A 24,578-nucleotide genomic window follows, 5' to 3' on the forward strand; every position below is an offset into this window, starting at 1 on the left:
TACAGTCCATTTTCAGGGGTGATCTGCAAGCAATGTCTAGTTAAGTGACTCGTTCAAGGTCACACAGGAGGCAAATAAGGATTGAAGGAATCAAAGCTTGTACTGCAGAAACTACTGTTCACAGCATAACTCCCTGTACAAACTGCACCTCTGTACACCCATACGACTTGTAATGTAATCCATGGCTAATCCTTTCAGTCTGAGTATAAAAATAAAAGTGAATTGGAAAGAGGCAAATTAAACCAACACATAAACATCCTGTTGCAGCATCTCAAGGAGTAAAGCCATGAATAGTGCTGGCCCCCAATTTTAATCCAAAAAAGATTAATGTTATCTAGCTGTACCTCCATTTGTTGCAAAGCATCTCAAGGAGTAAAGCCATGAATAGTGCTGGCCCCCAGTTTTAATCCAAAAAAGATTAATGTTCTCTAGCTGTACCTCCATTTGTTGCAAAGGTGTGAAATGTTGAAAGTTATGAGACTTCTATATCCAGTCATGGTTCAGTTTTTTAGTACAATAGTATCAAGTCAAACATTATGGAGTATCTCTCAAGTGTACAGATTTTCATGAATGTCCAAAATTTTAGCCTCATATTTTTAGTTTGTACCTCATATAATTTCTGATTTTCTGGCAAATCAGTGAGGATTGAATTCATTAAAGAGTGGTAGGCATATATGTTTCAAACTTCATATTCTCCAGAAAATGCACAGAAACACAAAACCTTTTATTCTAGCAACTTGAAATACATTTTAAAATTTTTCCCTATTTTAGGTCATTGCCCCCCACATTAGTTTTGTTTTTTTCTAGATTTCTTGTGCTAAGAGACTGAGAGGTATGCATTGTGGCTATGGTTTGTGTTCTATGGATCATTCTGCTTTCAACTTGATGGATGTTTATAATGCTGTGTAAGATTTACTTAATATAAAGAAAAGAGTTTCTTCCTTTTGATGTGTTTTAGTCACACAGTACAATTTGCTACTGCCCTGTTATTAAGGATATTGGTGGTCAGATTTATAAGGCAGAAAGCAGTTCAAGCAGCAGGCTTTAACTGTTAAAAGAAAGGGGGAGGGGCACAGATCCCTGTACCACCCTTTTGGATCTGCTACTGATTAATACAACAGAAGAAAACCAAATGCATCTTGATATGCCTTCAGGTAATACCGTTTAATGTTATGGTAAACTACTAATGAGTTGCTGTTGTGGTTTATGAAAATTACAGTACCATTCAGAAGACACCCTTATGCCATTTTTGAGTGTGTGTGTGCGTGTGTGTGTGTGTGTGTGTGTGTGTGTGTGTGTGTGTGTGTGTGTGTGTGTGTGTGTGTGTGCTTAAATGGGAGTCTAATTTTCTCTGTGGTATTTATGTATACCTTGATGCCTTATATCTTCAGTATAGTTTTGTTCACTAAGTAGCATTTACAATGAAAAAATACCTAAGCTGTGTGTTTCTATATTTGCACTCAGATTAGTTTTTGCATTAGTCTGTGGTCATAGGCATGCATGTTTTGAGAAAGGAAGAGAGGGAGATGAGGAAAGAGAGGGAGCATAGTATGATAAACAAATAAGAAATCAAAACAGTGTGCTAAATTAATAAAAGCAGGAATGTCTTACTTTCATTACCCCAGTGGTACTGTAAGGACTGTGCCTCAGAAGAAACAGCTCATTCATTTATAAAAATGAGATTTTAATTATGAACATTAGAAACATTGTTATGGTATAACTGTGTGGAAAATGGAAATGGATACATTAAAATCCTAGAATCCAGTTATTTGTAAGGTCTAGATTGTTGGGCATTACAGAAATATAATATCAAGGAATTTTTCCAACTTAAGGATAAGCTGCTGAGACTGGAGAAACAGACTATCAAACAGAGTAAGCAGTCACTGATTTTCAATTGATTAAAATGAGAGTTAAATGCTTTCCAAGGTTGATGTCATCCCTTCAGGTCTGTCTAGAATCATATGGGACCAGTGCTGCCTTTTGGGATTAACTGTGACAATGTCTAATGGCAGGTATATAACATGTGGGTGGGCATGTGCTCTAATGTAGACTTATTTCTGCATCCTGTTGACAGCCATTTATAACTAACGTGTACATGAGGTCATCCAATACTTTTAACAGGGAGTGTACTTGACCTGCACATGTGATGTTTAACCATGACATAGTCACTTTCTAGATGTTACACAGGTCTTAATAAATAATGCAAGGTTTCTTAAAGTAGTTATCACATTAATATCCATGCTTTTTTATTTAAAATGAATTGTTTAGAGACATATTATACTTATGAAACTTTTATTACTTTTCAACTTTTAATAACTGTATTATAAAAGCCTATAATATGTATAATAGGTACCACATAAGAAATAAGGCCTCATATGGAAGTCTACTTGTCAATATGTCTGCAGTCTTGGTTAATATATTTGAAAACCTCTAAGGAATCTCTATTTCACAGACAAAGTTGTAACAGATAAAAAGTTCATTGACTATGTCTTTTTACATATTTTAAGTGTTCAGGTTGTACAAAAAGAGTCAAAATGTTTAGTAGAGCAGTCTGTAGAAAACATTTTAAAATTTAGTAATGCAAACTTACAGTTTCATAACTGATCTGTTATTTCACTAACATATTATAATATTCTAGAGCCTGAAATTGGAGTGTTGCTTCCCTCCAAAATGAAGTTCAGTGAGAAGTTGTGTTGTTGTGTTCTTTAGATGAGCATAAAGTTTTATAAAATTGTGTTTTAGTATATACAAACAGACATTCATTGAAAAGCAGCACCCTCAAGACATCATTCTTTGAGGCATTTCACTTGTTTCTATGAACCGCGACTGATTCTATGTATAATAAGAAACCTCACTCACTCTATCCAGATACATGTATGGTAGAGTCTCAGTAAGCAAAAAATATGCAACACCTTTTTAAAGACATTTTTAACAGGCAAAAGTAGAAGTTCAGTAAATATATTAGTGTGTACTTGTTCAGCAAAGATATGGATCCAAGTCTGAAGTGACGGGACACTTTCCTCACACTGCTCACAGTATAACACAGTAACCAATAAATATTTATATAAACTGTCCAAAGTAACCATATTGTCATTCCTTATTTATAGGTGTGCATTCATTGAAGAGGTTCCTTCCACTCCCACCTCCATAAGTATAACATGGTACTTCCAGTGAAATTTTTCTAATATGCCATGATTTATCTTGGTGTACCAGTTTTATGAATATACAACTTGTATAGCATCTCATTTGAATATAATTTAAATTTTCCAATAAGACTGGAATCAAATAATACAAATATAAATGTTAAATATGTTTTATGCTAACTGGAAAAGGTTCACAGTACTTTCATTTGACATGTTTTTCATGAGGCTCCAGAACCTTTTAGTTCATCTGGGATCCCCATATTTCTTCCTCATTTCTGTTAGTGACCCCTGAAATGCTGAATGGAGCCATAAAAAGACCATGTGCAAGTCATATGATCATCCCTGCAGTCCACCTGTTGATGGCTTGGTCAGAAATTACATTCCACTACAGTCACAAACTGTCAGCATAACTGGAACAAATCATGTAGTTAGACCAGACAATTAAGACCATGAGCTGTTAATGATCTGTCTCCTGTGGACTAGGGTTTGATACCCTCAGCCTCCATTTGCTTACTGTATGCCTTTGAGCAGATCAGTGAACCAGACAGAGCACCGGGGCAATTGGGAAAAACTAGGCTATATTCCTCAGTGGTCCCTCAGACTTCATGCTTAATAACTACCTGTGAACCTGATTCCTAAAGCATCTAGGCCACACTTCTTAAGAGATGTAGAAGTATTCTAAAAATAAGATAAGATGACTAATCACAGTGAAGTCATTCCAACAATTCATATCTCATTTAATTTTGGTGCACTTAATGAGATTATCATTAATAGGCCTCCATTTTTTAATGTTATTCAACTCAGAAAATATTTAATTTTCATGCTGGAGCAGAGCATCTTTGGTATTTTTAAAAGACTGACAATGAAGTCAGTACTGTGCAGAAACTCTAAAAGTATTTTGTTTTAGGGAAAGAAAATCTGATAAAAGATCACCTTGCTGTGATGACTATATGGGCTGACCAATTTGTTCTGAATTTTCAAACAGTTAAAACGAATCACCAGGTGGCATAAGAAACACTATTAAGAAATATTCCCTTATCTCTCTATGACAGATGTTTCCAATGAGAAAGGTGAACATATAGCACATGCAAAACACAGCAAGCCCAATGCAGTAGGCCTCACTTTTTGGTAGTAACTGCCTATGGCATGCATACATTATTAGTCACATCTGAAACATAAGAAAGAAGAAAAACGCTTTATTATATTCTCTACCTAGACCTGCCAGTCATAGGTAAGAACTCCATTCTGTTGTTCATGTGGAATATGTTAATCCTTCCAGGCCATATAATGCTTACAAACAGTAAACAGATATATCCTTCCAACCAAACCGATGTAGAAATAATATTTACATCTAGGATGCCTCCCCGTGTGTGTAGATATTTATGCACTTATTGCCTAGATCTACAGAAGCCCATCTTCTAACCCTTAAAATGAAAGGTTTGCTGTATAGGGCAGCACCTCCCACTCATGACAGTATGAAAACATTAGTCAGTGCCCAAGGACATATCCCTCCAGCCACTGAGATGTACTGATTGTCCGGTGAGTCCTCCTTCACAATGTCTTAACCACAACAGAGTAATGGTGACCTTCTTTTGTTGTCCATGGCCCCTTGTTCCATCTGTTATGATTGTAGAGAATAACGTTATTTGACCAGAGCCCCTCTTTTCATCTCTTCTGATTATAATATACAGTGCTTATTGTCTTATGTTTGTTATGATTTTAATACACAGACCTCCTTGAACAAATAATCAATGATATCCTCATATCACTTATGATTAAAGTATATACTTGGTCATTACCTGGGAATCCCTCACTATTACAAGTAAAAAGTATAATCTTATAATGTACAGTGTCATTTAGTATACATACATACACACTTACAAACAAGTGCAAACACAAACATATCTTCCTATGTAACATAATATTTCAAAGTATGACTGCTCTGCCCAGTGGGTGTAGCATAACGAAACTAATCTAGGATGGGTACCAAGCCATTGCAGAATGCACACACACACACACACACACACACACACACACACACACACACACACACACACACACACACACACACACACACACACACACACACACAAACACAAACACGCACACGCACACACACTCACCTATGTGGACCTTTTTGGCTCATTCACCTATGATTTTTTTTTGTTATTTGGGAGGATGAGTGACCATTCAGTGAAAATCCATGTGAATGCAGTAAAGAATTATAGATTCACACAGATGGAACCCACATGAGATGTGAACAGTAGAACCTAGTGCTGTGACGCAGCAGCACTAACAGCTGTCACTGTGTCACTACACTTAAGTCAAATTTCAGAAATAACAGTTTACATTTACTATCAATGACGCAACAGGTAGCACACTTGTGTTTGGTGCAGAAGGCTGTGGGTTCTATTCCCACATCAAGTAGATCAATTACTGATACTGTGGTGCAGCATTGGGAGGTAGTGTATTCCTGAGTATGTCATCCTTTGGATGAAATGTTAAACTGAGGTCCCATCTAGTTTAGTTAGTTGTAGCTCAGGTGGATGTAATAGGCTGCATGACACTTTTCAAGTAGAGTAGGGAGAAATTCCCTGATGGCATTGGCCAAATTTCCCCTAGTAGTATAAATACAACCTTAGGTCTCCCCTGAAAAGAGGCTATCAGCCTAGTTTGACTAAACCAGTCAATAAATGATAAATGACTGAATGAATGCATACATAAATAATTAATAATAATAATAAATAAAACAAAATATCTGATTTATCAGAAAATGACATTAGTGGCAAAACAGACTGGAATCTAAAAAGCCATACTTACTAAAAGGATAACTACAAAAGTAACTCCTCCAAAGACAACCATCATTACACTACTAAAGTAGTACCCCAGAGTGACCTGACACACAAAAACATTGAAACTTACCTCAGAATAAAAGAGGAAAACCACCACTCACACACAGCTTTTTTATAAATGCTTGTAAAGCCTTCAAAAGAGAATTCATATAACTGCATCCCATTCAAATGTTCCCAAATTAAAAAAATAGAAAAAAATGGACCAGACTCCCTCACCCTTTATCCTGTTTTGTGTGTGTGTGTGTGTGTGTGTGTGTGTATTTATATCTATATCTATGTCTATATATAAAATACATTTTAAATCACGGAGAAAAGTGATACTTTGTGAGCAATGAAGTTATTGGCTAAGACTCCTTAAAATCAGGAAAAAAAAGAACTGTAGACTTCAAGGTAATCCTGCACTTATAATTCATTTAGAAATCAATACTTCTTTATTGAAAATCAACAATATTCAATAGATAAGAGCCCAGTTAAGGGAAAATGTTCTCACACATTTTATATGGAATGTCAGAAGAAAACCCACAGTCATGGGAAAATAGGATTTGCATACAGAACCCATACAGATAGTGAATGAAGATCAGAATTAGCCCTGGACCAAGTCTGTGAACTCAGTGCATGTATCTGCATTTAAATCAATGTATCATAGGGCCTGAGTTAATAGTAGGTAATACAAACTCTGTTGGTGGTAAAGCCCCACACTTCATCAAAAAAAGAACAATTAGCATTGTATCTAGAAAGTAATAAAGGTGAATGCTGTTTCAGCATTTGCTATGAATTCCTTCTAGTCTACTGAACAGATAATATTAGGTAAAAAGCAAGAACCTTAAGTTGTTTTCTTTTCCCCTATTTATTCTGTCAGTAATATGTTTCAAACTCAGGTAATTTATACATGTAAATTGTTACATGTATGAAAAAGTATAGTTATGCATAAGATATTGCAAATACAGAAAAATATAGTTATGTATATGATACTACAAATACAGAAAAGCCCAACTGACCATGGGTATTTCAATTTAATTTATTCAGAATTATTCAGTAACACTTTCATTACACCTTCATAAGCTTCTAACATTTTTTAAGTTACACTAAACATGTTCAAAGTGTTTAATGCAGTCCATCCCAGATAGAAAGCCTTTTGCCTCTTTTATTTTTGACTGTCTGTTCCCCAGCCATCAAGACCTTGCCCATCTATGTGTCCATTTGCTCCCCCATTAGTTGGGCATAACCACTATATAATCTACCATAACCATTGCAGAATTCTGGTGTAAAATACTGTGCATAAAATAAAAGATACCATTGTTCTCAAATTTGGGGCATTATTCTAAGGTTTCCACATTTGTCATGACATCATCAAAATATATTTCTGGTCTCATGTAAAACAGCATTTATATTTAATGTTATACATTTTGCAGTGGAATTTCTTTTTGAGGTTGACACTGATGTGTGTCACAAGGACTGCAGGTGTACACTACAGCTTCCCACTTGAATCTATTTTTGATTGATGGTTTCTGGCAGTAATAACTGAGTGACCATTTAGCCCACTTTTATTGTAGACAGCATAAAATAAATATGTCAGTCAGAAATATAGTAAACATTATGGCTGGACAAAAAAAAAAGAAAAAGGAAAATACAGTACAAATGTATAACTATTGGAACATTTTATTCATACTGTTTTACTTTAGCATCTTTGGTCTACTAAATATATAACTTTTGTCAGTTATAGTGGGAAGACAAGTCACACTGAACATAGTTAACTCATCCAACTGATCTATCTTTAAATGTAATGCAAACAAATGTGCCTGATTACCTGTAAATCACAGTAGGAGAGACCACCCTGTTCCAGTTTTCCAGATCTCAGTAGCCATACATGAAAGGGCACAGAGTCTTAGCTCTTTTATAAGTAATCCAGATCTCTCTGTAATGATATAGTGCATTATATACTTTGCTAAAGTTAATCATTCAGTGTCGTACTTCCTCTCTTCCAGGCATGTCCCATTATAATCTACATATGGCTTCCAGCTGGTTTTCATTGTGGCCTTCAAAATCTATTTCAGCACAGGCAAATTGAGACCCATTACTTTATTTCCCTCTGTTAGTACAATTTATGTTTTACCCTAAAACTTTACTCTACATTAATGTTTTATTCCAGTGCAGTACACGGTTTTATTCTAACTAATGACATTTTCTAGTGAATTCTACTAAAAGAGACAAATTGCGATACTTCTGCATCTTGTTTAAACACATGTGCCAGCTCCCCATCCCCCCCACAGACATACACACACACACACACACACACACACACACACACACACACACACACACACACACAGACACACACACGTGCACGCACACACACACACACACACACACACACACACACACACACACACACACACACACACACACACACACACACACACACACACACACACACACACACACACACACACACACACACACACACACACACACACACACACACACATGCACGCACACACACAGACACACACATAGGCATACCCTTGTGCATAGGTTCATTGGTTCTTACTAAGCCTTATAGCCTGTGTTGGTGTGAGACTAGCAGACTTTCTCCACATATCCCAGGTGAAAACTTACAATCACCCATCGAGTCATCCAAGGCAATAAGAGCACTGTAAACCAAAAAAACAAGAAGAATCCAGACAGGCTGAAGTAAAAGTGATTTATTACGTTCCAAGTCACACCAAAAGCTTTTAAAAGTGACAAAAAATCCAGATACAGTAAGCGCTTTCATTTGGCTATGCCATAGTCAGAGGAAGGTTGGCATAGCCAAACAAAAGCGCTTACTGTATCTGGATTTTTCGTCAATTTTAAAAGCTTTTGGTGTGACTTGGAATGTAATAAATCACTTTTACTTCAGCCTGTCTGGATTCATCCAGTCATCCAGGCTGGTTTTAAGGGGTGCTGGGGAAGCCCTGGCCTCTGCTTGAGAGGTAAGGGCAGCTTGTTCCAGAAATGGGGTATACATCAGGTAAGGTATAACACACACACAACACACACACACATATGCATATATTACTCATTTTGCAAAACATTTATGAGAGGCCAAACTTGAAATAAAAATGTATTCTTTTCAGGATGATGTATTCTTATATGTTTTTAGTGACCAAATGTCAGTGACATATACTTTACCAATGGTGGTACCAGTGGACCTCTTCTACTGACTGTAATTATCATGATATAATAGAACCTGGAACATGAAAGAGAAAAACAAAGAAAAACAAACATTCTGATGCAAAATATAGGTACTGTTATTTAATTTCAAAATATGGAATAAAAAGGTGTTATTGTTTCTTAACTGATCCTTGCAGTGCTTTCCACCACTAGTTTGGTTCTGGCATTGATCACATGATCACACAATGTGATGTTTTGGCCATTCCCCCAGTCAGTTAATTCTCTCAGTTCTCCCAGACGACATAACAGTGAGCAATTTTCTCATTCTGCTCCCCCCAAACAGAAAAATCTGTTAGTTTGACCTGATCATTCTTCCCTGTTGTTGACAAGCCCTTTTAACATCTCATCTCAAACCTGGGTCACAAGTATCACCGTTAGAGGCCTACATCCAGTCTGTACTGTGCAGTAGTTAGTAAATACATCCGAACACCCTCCAATTCTCTTCATTGTCCTAAGATCATTCCTCAGATTTGTATATTACACTCATGACATGATTATATTTTGATTTATCTGTTATATAATTTTAATTAGGAACTATAAAAAAACTTCTGAAAGCAGCCCTCATAGGATCATAGGGGTACAACATTTTGAAACACTCATTTTTATGACCCTTTCTCAATCATATAATTGGCTTTAATGTTACCATGCAACAGAGTAAGGGAAAAGCCTGCAGTACAGTATAACTTGAGTCTCCCTTTTTGTAGCGTGTAATAAATTTGGAATTAAAAATTAAATCAAACTTCACAAAACAATATTTGTCAAAAATAATATATGTGGACACTTCAACAAACTTAACGCTTTGAATCCTAATTTGATTAAGAGGTTTTATTAAAAAAAAAAAAAAAAAGAACAGACATTGCTGCTTTTTTGAAATTAGCCTTCTTAACCTGTGAACCCAGCAAATGAATTTTGCTCCCCAGAGAAACACATGTGGAATAGGTAATGATTAAAGCACACGTAGTAAAGAAGAAGTACTTTCCTCTACACAAAATTAAAAGTGATTATTCTTTCCCTGAAGATTGCTTTTTTGTTATGAAAACTGTTGTTTTGAAGAAAGTGCTTTGAAAAGTTATGTTGCAGAGAACTGCAGGTGATTAATTTCATCATTTATCTGTGCAATACATCTCCTAACTTTGTCCACACTTTGCGTATAAGCCACTAGTCTTTAACATACCTTTCAATCTCTTAGAGCAAGAAATGTGGACAAAATCATAAACAGTGGGGGACAGAGGCCCAAAAATAGGGACAATTTTTAAATATTGCTGTTACAAATGTAGAACGTTGATAGACTAACAGGTTTTGCCTTAGCATGAATTTTCTGAAGGGCAAGAAGTCTGAACCTTAAATGTCTGTCATTATTTACTGACTTCAATCCTCAAAGATTTGGCAGTGAGTTGCCAGAATACCAGAATTTTATGACGAACATACCAAAAATAAAAGTAAAAAATCTGAATATTCTGTGAAAAGTCAGTTGGGAGGTAGTTTCCTGTTTGTATCACTTGCTATTTTTACATTTGCTTTATTTTAGTTACTATGCAACTTTTTTTTATTTTAGTTACTATATAATTTTATTGTATGGCACTTCATTTGTCTTAGACTTCTTTGATAAAGAGGAAACCTGAGAGCATTTTGTTTGAAGACACTTATAGGCAAGTTTCAAGAAATGAGCTAAATATTGTGTATGCCAAAATATATGCAGCATTATATGACATGTTGATACAAGGACAGATTACTATTCAGGAATACAACTGTTTGTATTTGAAAGACCCCAAGGTAGCCATGATATTTGGGATACCAAAAATTCACAAAGACAAGGAAATCCACCAATGCATCCTATTGTGGATGCTAGATGTTCCATCAATCCCCCTTTGGTAGAATACTTGGATTTTTATTGTAAATGCATAGTGCAAAATGTTCACTATGTGTGTAAGGACTCTTGGGATTTCTTGAGCAAGTGCAACAATCGAGTTCAATGAAGGTCTTGTGTTTTTAACCACTGATGTGAAAGATTTGTTTACTGTAGTTCCCCACACCGTCAGGTCCTGTTGTTTCTTTGCAACAAGAGTGCTTTAACTCAAGATAGGATTAAACTGCTGGTTGGGCTTTTAGAATTGCACTACAAAATATTTACATCTATTTTGAAAATCAGTTTTGTCTTCTGGAGAAAGGGGTGGCTATGGGAATTGAGTATGGTTCCCATATGCCAGAGTAGTTATGATAGAATGTTAAAACAAGTTTCTCCTGAGCAGTATGTATAAGGAATCATGGTGCCTCTATATGTGGTACCTGGATGATATCTTTACTGCATGGAACAATGACATTACTAATATTCCCCTGTTCCTAGAATTTTTGAAGTTTATTCATGAAATAGATGTTTATGAAATTTCTTACTTGGATGTAAAATTGGTTAAGTATTATAACAGCAGGAACATTTCTAAAATTTATAGGAAACAACTTAGTCTAATTCTTTTTTGCCCTACTCTAGCTCACATCCTGTAGCACAGAAAAAAGCAGTAGTAAAAGGCCAATTTATTACAGCAGCATGCATGGTCTCAGTTTTTTTCTGACTTTCTGGTTGAGTGTAACAACTTAAAAGAAATGTTTTTTAAAAAGGGGATATCTAGAACATTTTATTGACTGCTCTATGAATGAAGGGGTGATGAAAAGGGGAAACAACTACTACACCCTTATTCTTAATGAGCAAGATTTTAGGACACAAGGGGACATTATAACTGGTGGTTTATACCATCTCTTGAACATGGGTGAGAAACCAAATACAAGGTTAGTTTTATCACTACTTTTTCTGTAGACCACAACTACATTAAGTGGGTCTTGAATAAAAACTGAAGTATTTTTAATGAAAAACAAAGATGTCAAGGAAAAACTTGGCAGCAGCCCTGTAGTTATTTACAGAAAGGGACTTTGTTTTAAGAACATTTATGAATACACCATCAAGGAAAACAATCAGAGACACACTTGTGGCACGTTTAAATGTGATAGTTGCACATAGTGCAGAAACATTTATTGTGGCAACACCTTTAAGTAAAGGGGGAACACCTTAAAGTCAAGGGTAAGTGCAAGTATATGTAAAAATGGATAATTTATTTAGTCCTATGTCAAAGCTGCAAACATTTCTATGTTGGAAAGACTGAACAAATGTTAGAAAACAGAATTTATGAACATTTATATGCAATGCTGAACAAAAGCAAAACTAATGCATTGTCTAAGCACCTTATGTCTTGCCCGGAACATGAATTTAAATTTACAGTGCCTGAACAGGTAGAATAGAACCACTGGATGGGTGGATCTTGGGGGTTGCTACTGGAAAAGAAAGAGTTAATGTGGCAGCTTTGTTTTGATGCAAGCAGCCCAGGTCTGAATGAACTTTCTTTTATTACTTGTTTGCTTAAACTTAAAGCCTATCAACAAGAAATGTGTTTAGTTATAAAAGTGTATCGACAGTTTTAGTAATGACTGTTAAAAATTGCTTTTATCTAGATGCTTTTTATTTAGATGGCTCTGGGATTTGGCAATTTTAGTTTCTTTTATAACATTAGTCAAATGGCACATTGTAACTTTAAGAAAACAACCACTGGTCAAGTGACTTCATAGAGTGCATTTTAAATACTTTGTTCTTGTGTGGCTTTTTATCTGAAGAACTCTTTTTTATTGTACAAAGATGAAAGTACTACCTGTTTATACTTTATGTTAAACTTAATGTGTTTTGCAGTGGCTTCTGTGCTTTCTTGGATTTATAAATATCATCATGATTTTATTGTTACTGACTGCATGCAAATAAGAGTTGAAAGAAAATTGTACAAGTGAGCTAAGATATGTTAGTAGTGAAAATATAAACAATGATATACTTTCAGATCTTTTAACAGTACATACATTAAAGGTAAATACCTATTTGCAGGCATGATTTACCTCTCTATGTAATGCACCTATTTTGGAGGTACATCCCTATTTTAAAGTTTGATTTATAACTCCATATTATTTTCTAAATCCCCCCCCCCTTCCACACATACACACACACAAATGCACAATTTTGAAGCTGTCTAGTACACAGGAAACAAGATCACATGCTCAGAATACTTGTAGTACCAATAATTTATAGAAAGATGATTCATGTTACATTTCCATTTTTCAGAAAGAAAAGTAAATGGCTGTGTGAGGAAGATTTCTGAAATATCATTTATTAAAGCCTATAGATTGTTTTACTGTGTCTTTGATAACATGCTTATTTGTTTTTCACTGTCAGTTTTTAAACCTGTGTTTCTGAATAGTATCGCAGTCTTACTAAATATGGGAGCAGTTTGTTTTATTAAGATTTACATTTTATGCTAATTAGGTGTCCAGATTTTTGGCTGTCTGTACCTACATTTCAAGAGCCTTTGTACCTATTTTCAAGAGTTCCGCTGTGGCGACCCCTAACCGGGAAAAGCCGAAAGACACAACATATAGTTCATTAACTGTGGCACTTGCATTAAGTACTGAGTTCTCTAGTTGATGCAATTAGGTAGGAGTTCTAATATCACTGCAGTCAACCGGTGTGTGTGTATGTGTTCTGGCTAGTCAGAACAGCATAACTGTGTATCCTTCGGTAATCAGTACAATCCCATGGAGTAAAGATATTTAATTCAGTTGGAGCAGAGGGGTAAGACTATGAGCTGTAGTTCCTCTTTTACAGGGTTTGGTTCCTGCAACCTTTGTTTGACTACTGTTTGACTGTGAGCAAGTCACTTAACCAGACAGTGCTTGTGGGCAACTGGGAATTATTGCTAGGCTCCTCAATGGTCTTCTGGACTGCAAGGCTGGTAACTACCTATGAACTACCTATAGGTAATTAGAAAAGCTAAGTACCATAAAAGGCATATCTTTGGGGACCTCTAGAAAATGTTGTGCCTAGGAAGGAAGTTGACACACTACATGTACAGTGTTAGGAACATAACCCAGATGTTAACAGGCAGTGATATTAACTAGTGAATCACAATAGCATGATATTCCATACTGAGTGAGTATGTGATGTTAAATAAATATCATAATTCCAAAGACTGATTTTGTTAAAAATTATATAATAGTTCACTTATGTTATCAAATATGAATGCATGATTGTTGGTGTGGTAGGACTATATATGTTTACTCCATGGCTTGCCAGTTGAAAAAACAAAGAAATAAATAAATGCTCATTTAAAACGTAGTCAACTTTATTCATTCATGTTGTTACTACTGTTGATGTCTGCCATATTTGTCTGTGTGTGTATGCCTGTTTATGTGTGTTTGCATGTGTGTATGCATTTATGCATGTGTGTTTGTGGGAGTATGTAAATGCGTGTTTGTGTGTATATGTTTGTGCATGTGCTTGTGTGTTTATGAGCATGTTTGTGTGTGTTTGTGTATGTGCATGGGTAAGTTTGAGAGTGCGGGTGCACACTGCACACATGTGTGGGTGTGTAGCTTTAATAAAGCTGATTTAACATTGTACCATGGTGGTAATATTAAGCCACATGCTGTATTAACACACAAGATTGCAGGTTTTTTAAACTCTTACACACTGATGTTCCAGCCTTTTGTGGGTTAAGTTGGCTTTCTTTATGTTTTGTCATCTTCCTCCTCTTTGGTTTTTTGATTGCTTGAAGATGCTGTCGGCGTCCCTTTGTCTCCTTCAAATTAAACGTTTCACTGCTGGCTGATCCTAGTTTAAAAAATCATTATATTTGACTGGAAATCATCCAGCATTTCTCTAGATGGATTGTTTCCATGCCTGTTTGTCAACTCAAGACCTTTGAGCACATCAAGAGTGAATATCTCTCATTATACATAAACCATGTCTTACCTATAGTCGCTTGTAAGTGTGTTTATGTGCCAAATCTCACTTTAGCATCAATGCCAGAGTTTCTTCTTAGGAATAAAGCAATATTAGTTATATGCACTAGTTATTTGAAATGCATTGTGTTACAAAAGAAATAAGGACTGGCGTTTTGAAATGCAACACTGAAGATGGACATAGTGCTTGTTGGCTGCAACATAAAGGGAAACAAAAATAATATGAGTTGTTCTGTGATTTTCAAAGCTGGCATTAACATTTTAAATATTTTCTGCTGTTTTATCACATCAGCCTTACAAACAGAGAAGTGCAGTCTTGTAGGTACTCTGCTAAAGGCCAGTTATGTATGTAAAATCACAGAATCAGGGTAACTGGATAAAACAAATAGAATAGAATAAATAAATAATTATTCTGCTTACTTCCAGGAGGCTGCTCTGGCTTATAGTTATATGTCTGAAATGCAGCAGCTGTTCGCCATAGCACAGATGTGTAGACCCAGGCCAAAAATGAATTCTTGTAAAGTTATTTTCTGCAGCCCTGCTTTTGTTGCATTGTAATTTTGGTTCATCTTAGCTTCTCAGCACAGAGTACTGGTTCATTACTGGCTTGTTTTGTGAAATTATAGATTAAGTGAATTGCTGAATGGCATAAAGTCAGTAAGTACCTGGAGTGAGATTCAAACTTTCGTCACCTGCTTATTACACAGCCTTATTAAATTACAAGCCTTTTTGCCCAGCCCCATCTCTTGATTTTTTTTTTCTCTATGAAGAGGGGATTATCTTTTTAAAGGTATTGTTGCCCTTTTAACCAAAGCTGAATTGTTTGCCAACAAATATTTTTGCTTCACAAAGTAGTGCATGTTTCAAAGTTTCCAGAAAAGGAAATTACTGCCATGCAAATGTCGACTCATGTGACATGGATCTTAAACATTTCTCTACCTTTCATCTAAACCAGTTTTCTAAGTTGTTTAACCACACTATTTATAGATACTGCTGGAAGGCATAAAATAAAATATTCTTGAATGAGTAGAAAACAAGTTGCAGTAATATTAATTGGAGAATTGTAACTCCACCTTCTCTACATACACAAAAACACACCCACACACATGCACACATACATATGCACACCCTGTCACCCCCTCACACGCATATGCAAATCCTGTCTCACACACACACACACACACACACACACACACACACACGCACACACACATGCACACACACACAGATACATGCTTCCATGAGCACGCTCACGCACACAAACACAGACACATACATGCAATGTGGAAATCCTCACACACACACACACACATACACACACACACACACACAGATACAGTGCATACACACATATGCGTACCCTCTCACATACACATACTTAGAGACACACACACGCACATATATATATATATATATGTATAGATACATGCTGATGCACGCGCGCGCACACACACACACACACACACACACACACACACACACACACACACACACACACACATGTATCGATTTGCAGAATTGCTTGCAAAATAATGTAAATGAAGTGGTGCCCTAGCATTCAAGCTCTGCTTAACCATTTTTGTGATGATTTGCTTATATTTTCCATGATTTGTTTGAATACATATAATAACATGCAAACATTATTTTCATCACATAACTTTTTGGGTAATCACTGTCCTTAGCAGTTTTGACTCAAGTTTTTTTTAAATAAATGTGTGCCTGTAAGGAGAAAGTCAAGTTGGTAAGGGTATCTAGGAGGGAAGGGTTAATCTGTCTTCGAAAGGATTAATAAAACTTAGGCATTGTTGGAGTAAGTCTGATGTTGTGCAACTGTCTTCTGCTTACCAGAAAAGCAGAATGAAATCTTAACTCCCAGACTATTAATTCACATCATTAATACGAAAGCCACCTACCAGATATAAAATATACACCAATTTAACAATGACAGCAAGTTAATTTTCAGAAGTCAGCTATTAGTACACTATATTTTCTATGCTTGGTTTGTAAGCTAATATTTATTGCTGTACGTTTTGTGCTATATTGTTAAAATTTCAGTTTCCGTACGACTTTCCATAGTATTTCAGCTAGTCTATAATAGTAATTGTATTTTTTAAATGCTAATGATGATTTTGTATTTTCATTAAAACTGATCACTCATGATGTTGCCCATTGTGTTGTATTTATGGTATCATATAAATATTGTTTTATTTAATTTTAAAATGTGGTGGTGAGTGGAGGCAGGAGGAGGTGAAGGTCCATCTCCACAGGTGGGGCAGGAGGAGATGGAGGATCAGCTCCACAGGTGGGGTAGGGAGAGGTGGAGGATCAGCTCCACAGGTGGGGCAGGAGGAGGTGGAGGATCATTTCCACAAGTGGGGCGGCTGAAGGCAGTGGATCAGTTCCACAGGTAAGACAGATTAAGGTGGAGGTTCAATTCCACAGGTGAGGCAGAAGAAGATTGAGGTCTAGTTCCACAGGTGGGGCAGGTGATGGTGGAAGGCTAAGGTCCATAGCTGGGGCAGGAGGAGGTGGAGGGTCAGTTCCACAGGTGGGGCAGGAAGAGCTGTAGGTCAGTTCCATGGGTGTGGCAGAAGGCATTGGAAGGCTAAGTCCACAGTTACTAGTAGCAATACTCACACAGATCTGGTAGGTCATTGGTTATTTCTGTTATTATTTTCTGAATATTCGAGTAAAATGGTCAGTATACTAAGTATATGTATGTCTAGTTTTGACATACCCCAGAGGCTTAAAATAGAAAAGAGAAATAAAATGATATTAATAAATATACTATTAAGAGTGCAACCCATAAAACCACTTTCCATAACTTAGCATCCCTAGCTGTAAAATTACATGGCGAGAAATATGAACAGTTGCATAACATAATGCTAGTAGAGAGAAATAATGTTACTGCCATTAAGAAAACAATTGAGATTTAAGGAAAATAGTGCAGCAGGATTACAGGACAGATGTATGACAGCACACCATCCCAGCCAGCATTACCAGTGCTATATGCAAATTTGAAGCAGAGGATGCATGACATTGCTTACCTAATCCTTGGACAAAAAAAAATTATATTCTGGCTGTGAGTAGTGTCTGTGTTACAATGTGGAAACCAGGTGATATTAAGCAGGTAAATGCCACTGTACAGCCTTTAGAAGTACATTCACTGATTTTAGCAATGTAGGCACATTCAACCTCTCCCTGCAAAAATGTTGTAGGCCTACAAAGCGGAAGTATAGCACAATGCAGCTACGTGAATAGAATGGGTACTCAAACTAGAGTAAAAGAGCTGGGTATGCACACAAACAGTGTACACAATACCCTGCAGCACTATAGTTGTATCTGCTTACCACTTTGACAGAAATGCAGTGCTAAATAATTTATAGTTAAAACATCAATACTCCTTTTTGAGCATGTCAGCATTTAAATAGTTGCAATGTAGAATACTATATGACTTACTTTCTTTTTTAAGGACTACACTGTTTTGGCTTTATGTCCACTGTTTATTACATTAAAATCAGTACTCTGTAAACAAATTCCACTTTTATATTTAAAACATAAAAAAGCCCTTTAAGGTTCATCACAGGTCTAAGTGGCTAACATCCTTGGCTAGTTGTACTTTCTGGTTTTACATTTTATTTATAGAGTGCAATATATATATATATATATATATATATATATATATATATATATATGGGATCCGTTGATCCGTACTGTTCATCGAACGGCTGTTTCACAGAAAGTGAAACGGCCGAGCACACTTTGCAAAAGTGCTTTTCACCGAAAAAGCACTTTTGTGAAAGTGTGCTAAAAAAAGGAAAATGTGGGGGAATGGCTGTTGCTGAGATCGTAGTACAGTGGGGATAAGGGAATATTTCCTTTTCCCTGCTGTAGTGCGATCTCGGAGTGAGAATATAAAAGTAAGAGAGGTGTAAGGGGTGCAGACCCCCACATGTGGGGTTCAGGGGAGTTTCCCCGCTGCGTAAATGTGAGTAATATGTTTTTTTTTTTTTTTTGCACAGTTTAGTGAAAGTGTTTTTTCGGTGATAAGCACTTTCGCTAAAGTGTGTTCGGCTGTTTTGGTTTTGGTTAGGTAGGATTTTGTGCAATAGTACGAGATCCATATATATATATATATATATATATATATATATATATATATATATATATATATATACTGACAGTGTCAGTTTAAGATGTAAAGATTTTTTTTTCTGAAATATTTTTTTTGCTGTCAAATTGTGAAAGTTGAAATTGTTGTGTAACAGATTCTGTAGGTATTTGCTACTACTGTAGTCCTTATCTGTTATTAACTTTTGGCACCATTTTCATAACATTAATATAGTACATTTATTTATTTATTTATTTATTCTTTTCACTTTGCAGCTCCTGCACCGGCAACAGTCGCAACCAGTAAAGGAGACCTCACCACTTAGAGAAGAATCTGTTCCTCCACCTCAACAACCTGAGGACAGTAGTGCAAAGAAACCAAGATCTCGTACCAAAATTTCTTTAGAAGCCTTAGGAATTCTTCAGAGTTTCATCCATGATGTAGGCCTCTACCCAGACCAGGAGGCTATCCATACCCTTTCAGCTCAGCTAGATCTACCCAAGCATACCATCATCAAATTTTTTCAGAACCAACGCTACCATGTGAAGCATCATGGGAAATTAAAAGAACACTTAGGGACAGTAGTGGATGTGGCAGAAATCAAAGATGAAGAACTGCTTACTGAATCTGAAGAAAACGATAGTGAGGAGGGCTCTGAGGAAATGTATAGTGTAGAGACTGCGGATGAAATAAACGATAATGATAAGACAGCGGCCAAGCCCTCAGACATTGACCAGAGATAATTATACTTAACTGCGCCTAGCAAAGCAATACATTGTCTCAAGGTTGGATTCAGTTTTTCAAAGCTACGTGTTACTAATGACACATGTGAACAGGATTCACACAGTATTGCCCAATCAGATGTTGCCTTGATACAGACAATTAAGTGTTACACTTAAAAAAAGACTGGAATAATTGTCATAATCATTTACAATTTGGCTTCATTCATCTTCTTGCACTTATGAGGAGGATAAACCAGTCACTTAAAATCAAGAGACTTTTGAAGATAATGAAGGATGCTGAATCTGTGTACATTAAATACTGCATGGGGCAGAGAACATTGCTTAAAAAGACTGGCTGTGAAATAAGTTTTTCTTTGACATGAAGACTTATTTGGGTTCTGAAACCACTTCACGATGAGTTGCTTTGGCTTTTCTCATAAGCTGCTTGCTCTCAGGGTGTAGTGACTGCTTTAAATTCCTATTTATTTTCTGTGTTTTTCCCTGATTTTTTTATTATGTGGCTTGCTGTCAGGTGGGGAAACGTTTGATGTACGTATTTAACAAAACCAACACTGCCAAAAAAAAAATCAGGGCACCTTATAAAGGCTAGTGTCAAATAACTGCATAATATATGACATGCTTCAACAGGTAAAAACAATCATTTGTGGAAATGTTCATTTGGTGTGATGTTTTAGTATGTTTAGCCCCAAAATATTAATGAACACCACAGAAAATTGATTTATTTTGCCCCAGTAAGAAAACAAAAATAAAACAAACCAGAAAATGGAAAAACGATTTCCTGGGAAATACAAGCTAAAATAAACCTGCTGGAATGGAAATATTAAATTTGTGGAGTGAATTAGAGTACAAGATACATTTTATTTACATATGCCTAAGGTCTTATTGAAAACATTGCATTTGCAAGCTCGTTTTATCACCCTGTGTTAAATAATGAATGCAAACTTAGGAGATCAAAACGTTTAAGTATGCAAACAGAGATTATTAATTGAAGAGAAACATCTGGTTGTGTTGAGTTGCTTTCCATCAGAGTTGTATTAATACGCATTTCTTTTCTCTCTTAGAATCTGTTTCATGTCCATGCTGTTAGTGAAATTCTGCTTATTAACCTGTTGTAACTGTCAGTGTGGAGTACATAACTGGGGAGTGTTACTAAATATAATTGTCAGTTATGGCAGTGAATTTAAGCGACTCTGGAATTAGCTAGGAAACGTAATCACCCCATTCCCCCAACTTTCCCATCTTATCATGTCAATTACCCTTCAACACCTTTGAGAAGAATTTTTCTAAGTTAAATGATGAATGCAGTAGTAATATTAACTTAGAATATTTAGGTTGTTTCAACTACCACCCTCATTTATACTGATATAATCAAGTGCTTGCTATGCCATTAGACACAAAAATATATATGATAACTGTGGTGGGATATGAAGTATCTGACATGGTCATGTAAGATGTACCTTGCTTTTGAAAAATGAGTGTTCAGTAGCCAAGGAAGTCAAGACAAAAACACACTCATCTGTCTATGCCTGCACTGTTTTCCTTTGATTGACCTTCGCAACTCATGCTTATAAAGGTGACAGTCACTTCCCTTGTGTTGCCTAAAACTTCACATGCCTTTTGGTACCTTGATGTGCTCCATAATGTTGCACTACATCAATTTTGTCTGCTCTATTACCTGCCGTGCACTCATAATCCTCCTAGTTAATTAATCATTTGTTGACCGAGTACAGTGGGGCATGATGGTCAAAGCAGAGCTGGGCAGAAGTTACACATTAAAGTTACATTTTCATTAAGTTTTAGAGTTTGAATTTGTAGAATTGGCTGAAATACCATGTGGCAGTCAAAATGAAAATCTTACAAGTGGATCTGGTATTTTTTTCAGAAATGTGATAGTGGATCTGGATTTTTTTGTCTAGAAATTTAATGCCAGACCTGTAGAGTAATGCATGCAAGCAAGAATTGGTTCCAGTGAATTTACTTGTTCTCAGTATTTGGTTTTTGCTTTTGCAGTTGATAAAACCAGATCGCAGAGTCTGAATGTTTGCCATTTCCATCCTGCTGTGAAATGAGATGTAAGATGGAGTATTCATACATGTGAGGAAGTTTGGGAACTAAATATGGGGTAACAAGACATGCTTATATATTTGCCATAGCACTAGCCTCTTATTTGATCATTTTGTTTGACAGTTTGGGCAAGGTGGAAGGTTGGGATAGTGAATCTACTGAACTGACAAAGTACTGAAGGTGATCTCTTATGAGGAACAGGCTAGAGACAACCCATTGAAGCAGAAAAGAACACAGAAAAAGATGGAATCAGATTAAATGAAACCTCTAAGGGGAATGGCAGCATTTAAATTACTTAAAGCACTTCTCCAGACATTGAAACAATTGCTTATTAGAAAAATAAGGCTTCAAACAGAGGCCATTTATCAGTAATACTAGCAGTATATCCTAACAGTACAAGGTAACTAAGAATGATAGCATATGTATAGGGGGCATTTGTTTCTGTTAATTCTCTGTCTGCTTTTACCCCATGATGGCCTTCTCCTATGTACATAAGCTGCTATTACATCTCAGCATAGGAATTTGGTTATGCTGATATAGCAACTTTTCTAGTTTTTATCTCACTTCCAAAACAACTGAAAGGGGTGACAGGGTTTATTCTAATGATGCAAATGAAAATCAGTACAACTAAACTGTAAGTAACAAAGCTGCCAGTCATAAAGTTAAGATCAACACATGAGAGTGACAGATACAATACAGACACTGACAGTGTGTGACATTCAGTTTTATAGATGTTCAAGTCGCACTTGGTGCTTCCTCATCCACTGAATAAATAGAACTTCCCATACTCATCAAAGTCTCAAATGTGAAAGCAAAGAGGAAAGGGTAATTTGTCATGGTATATATTTGGGGTGTTGTGTTAGAGAGCAGAAGTTGGGAAGAAATTAATTGCTAGACTGAAAATCAATGCCAGAAATGGGTAAACAAAACAGCAGCATTTTTCTAAAAATATAACAAGGAAATGTTTGCACGACTCCAAATCCATATTTTTTTCCTTCATTGTTCAATATGATTCCTTTTCTTGCATCTATCTGTGTATCTATCTATCTATCTATCTATCTATCTATCTATCTATCTAGTAATCTATTTGTGCATCTATCTGTCTTTCTCTCAATCTATCTGTATAATCATGACGTGGTAAGAGCTAAAGAGATATCAATACAAAGCCTTATGCACACATCCAGGGTCTTAGGCAGTAAAAATGTAATGGGTGAGTGACTTGCAAGCCTAGGTGTGTGGCATTATCTGTGCGCTGCACATTCCAGCACATGCACTTGCTTGCACTTATGAAACAGCTTGATTTTCCTTTTTGTTAAATATTCATTTTTTTTCTGAGTGGAAATATATTTTAGGTGTCATTTGAATCTATTTTACCCCCTCCCCCCCCCCCGTATTAACCAATTATACAATCTGGTTTTCTGAGCCCATTTCATATATATATATCTATATATATATATATATATATATATATATATATATATATATATATATATATAAGCTTTAAGAATGGGAACTATGTGGTTTTAGGTGCTGATTCCCCTGTAGGAATCACTGACTGTTATAAGTTCCAGCTAGTGAAGTCAGTGTTTCTTCCATGTCAGCTGTTCTAGTCTCCACTGGCAGTGATCCCTCTGAGCAGTGGAAACAGAAGGGTTAGTTAAACTCATACACCTCCACACACTAATAGGAACCACTTCAGACCACCCTTGAGTAGTCAGTATTTATCTTAATGTAAAGTAATATTTAATGGACCTGTTCAGTGATGCATGAACATTATTAAAGCTGCAATGTACTATGGTCTCCAAAGTAATGTTTTCCAAGACCTCATCGATGGGAACATCTGTGGAATATTTCATTTTCCTGAAATGTTTACCAAGGCCTCTTCTGCAATAACATTTTCAAATGATTGTCCGCTAAAATGTCATTCTCAGACCTCCTTGGCAATAATGACTTTAGGATAATGCTTTATTAAGTCAACAATCAAGTTGCAGTAGAACTGCGGATGTTACTTATGTATTTAAAGAAAAATAGTAAAAACTGCTGAAGATGTTGAAATTTGAGTCTGGTTTGCGCACACACATATAACAGAAGCTCTTAAAGCAATAACAGGTAATCTGCAGACCCATTTCCTCAATTATCCCCTTCATTTTTGAAGGGAAATATTACATGATGTTTAAAATAAAAAAGCTTAATAAATATAAATATATAAATATATATTCTTAGAGCAGCATGAACTTTGTCTCCTTGCAAGACAATGTGTATACAGATACTGGTTTACATTAAGTGCTAAATTCTTTTATGTTTTATTCTGACAGTTTATGTTATTTAAGTTTTCTTTTCTTTTTCCTGTGGTATACTGCAGCTTTAATCAGAAGGCATATTGCTGGCAAAGTGACATCTTTGTAAAGTCTCCAGTCTAGAATATCCCTAAGGGTAGCTCTGTATCACAAATGTCATATTTCATTGCTGTGGTCATATTAAATGTTAAAAAGAAGAACTGCACTGAACTTGTAAATGGTTTTCTTTACAGAAGTTTCATCTTCAGCACTGCTTGGAATTATTTATTCTAGTCCATCTTTAGTACTTTAATAAATATGATTCCATTTTTAATTATTGCTCAAGTGGC

At 36.0% G+C, this 24,578-nt stretch overlaps 1 protein-coding gene across 3 annotated transcripts in view; it reads left to right on the forward strand.

The window, feature by feature from the left end:
• SATB2 (SATB homeobox 2) overlaps nt 1-23,373 on the forward strand; it is a 419,213-nt gene extending 395,840 nt beyond the window's left edge. For all 3 annotated transcript variants that reach the window (XM_044060638.1, XM_044060639.1, XM_044060640.1), the window contains one exon: nt 19,421-23,373. In XM_044060638.1, coding sequence (XP_043916573.1) covers nt 19,421-19,888 — 468 coding nt within the window. In that variant the 3' untranslated portion in view covers nt 19,889-23,373. The remainder of the gene's footprint in view (nt 1-19,420) is intronic.
• The last annotated feature ends 1,205 nt before the right edge of the window (nt 23,374-24,578 follow it).

The sequence above is a fragment of the Protopterus annectens genome, chromosome 2.part0 (genome assembly GCF_019279795.1).
Source record: "Protopterus annectens isolate FY-2018-M chromosome 2.part0, PAN1.0, whole genome shotgun sequence".
Taxonomy (NCBI): domain Eukaryota; kingdom Metazoa; phylum Chordata; order Ceratodontiformes; family Protopteridae; genus Protopterus; species Protopterus annectens.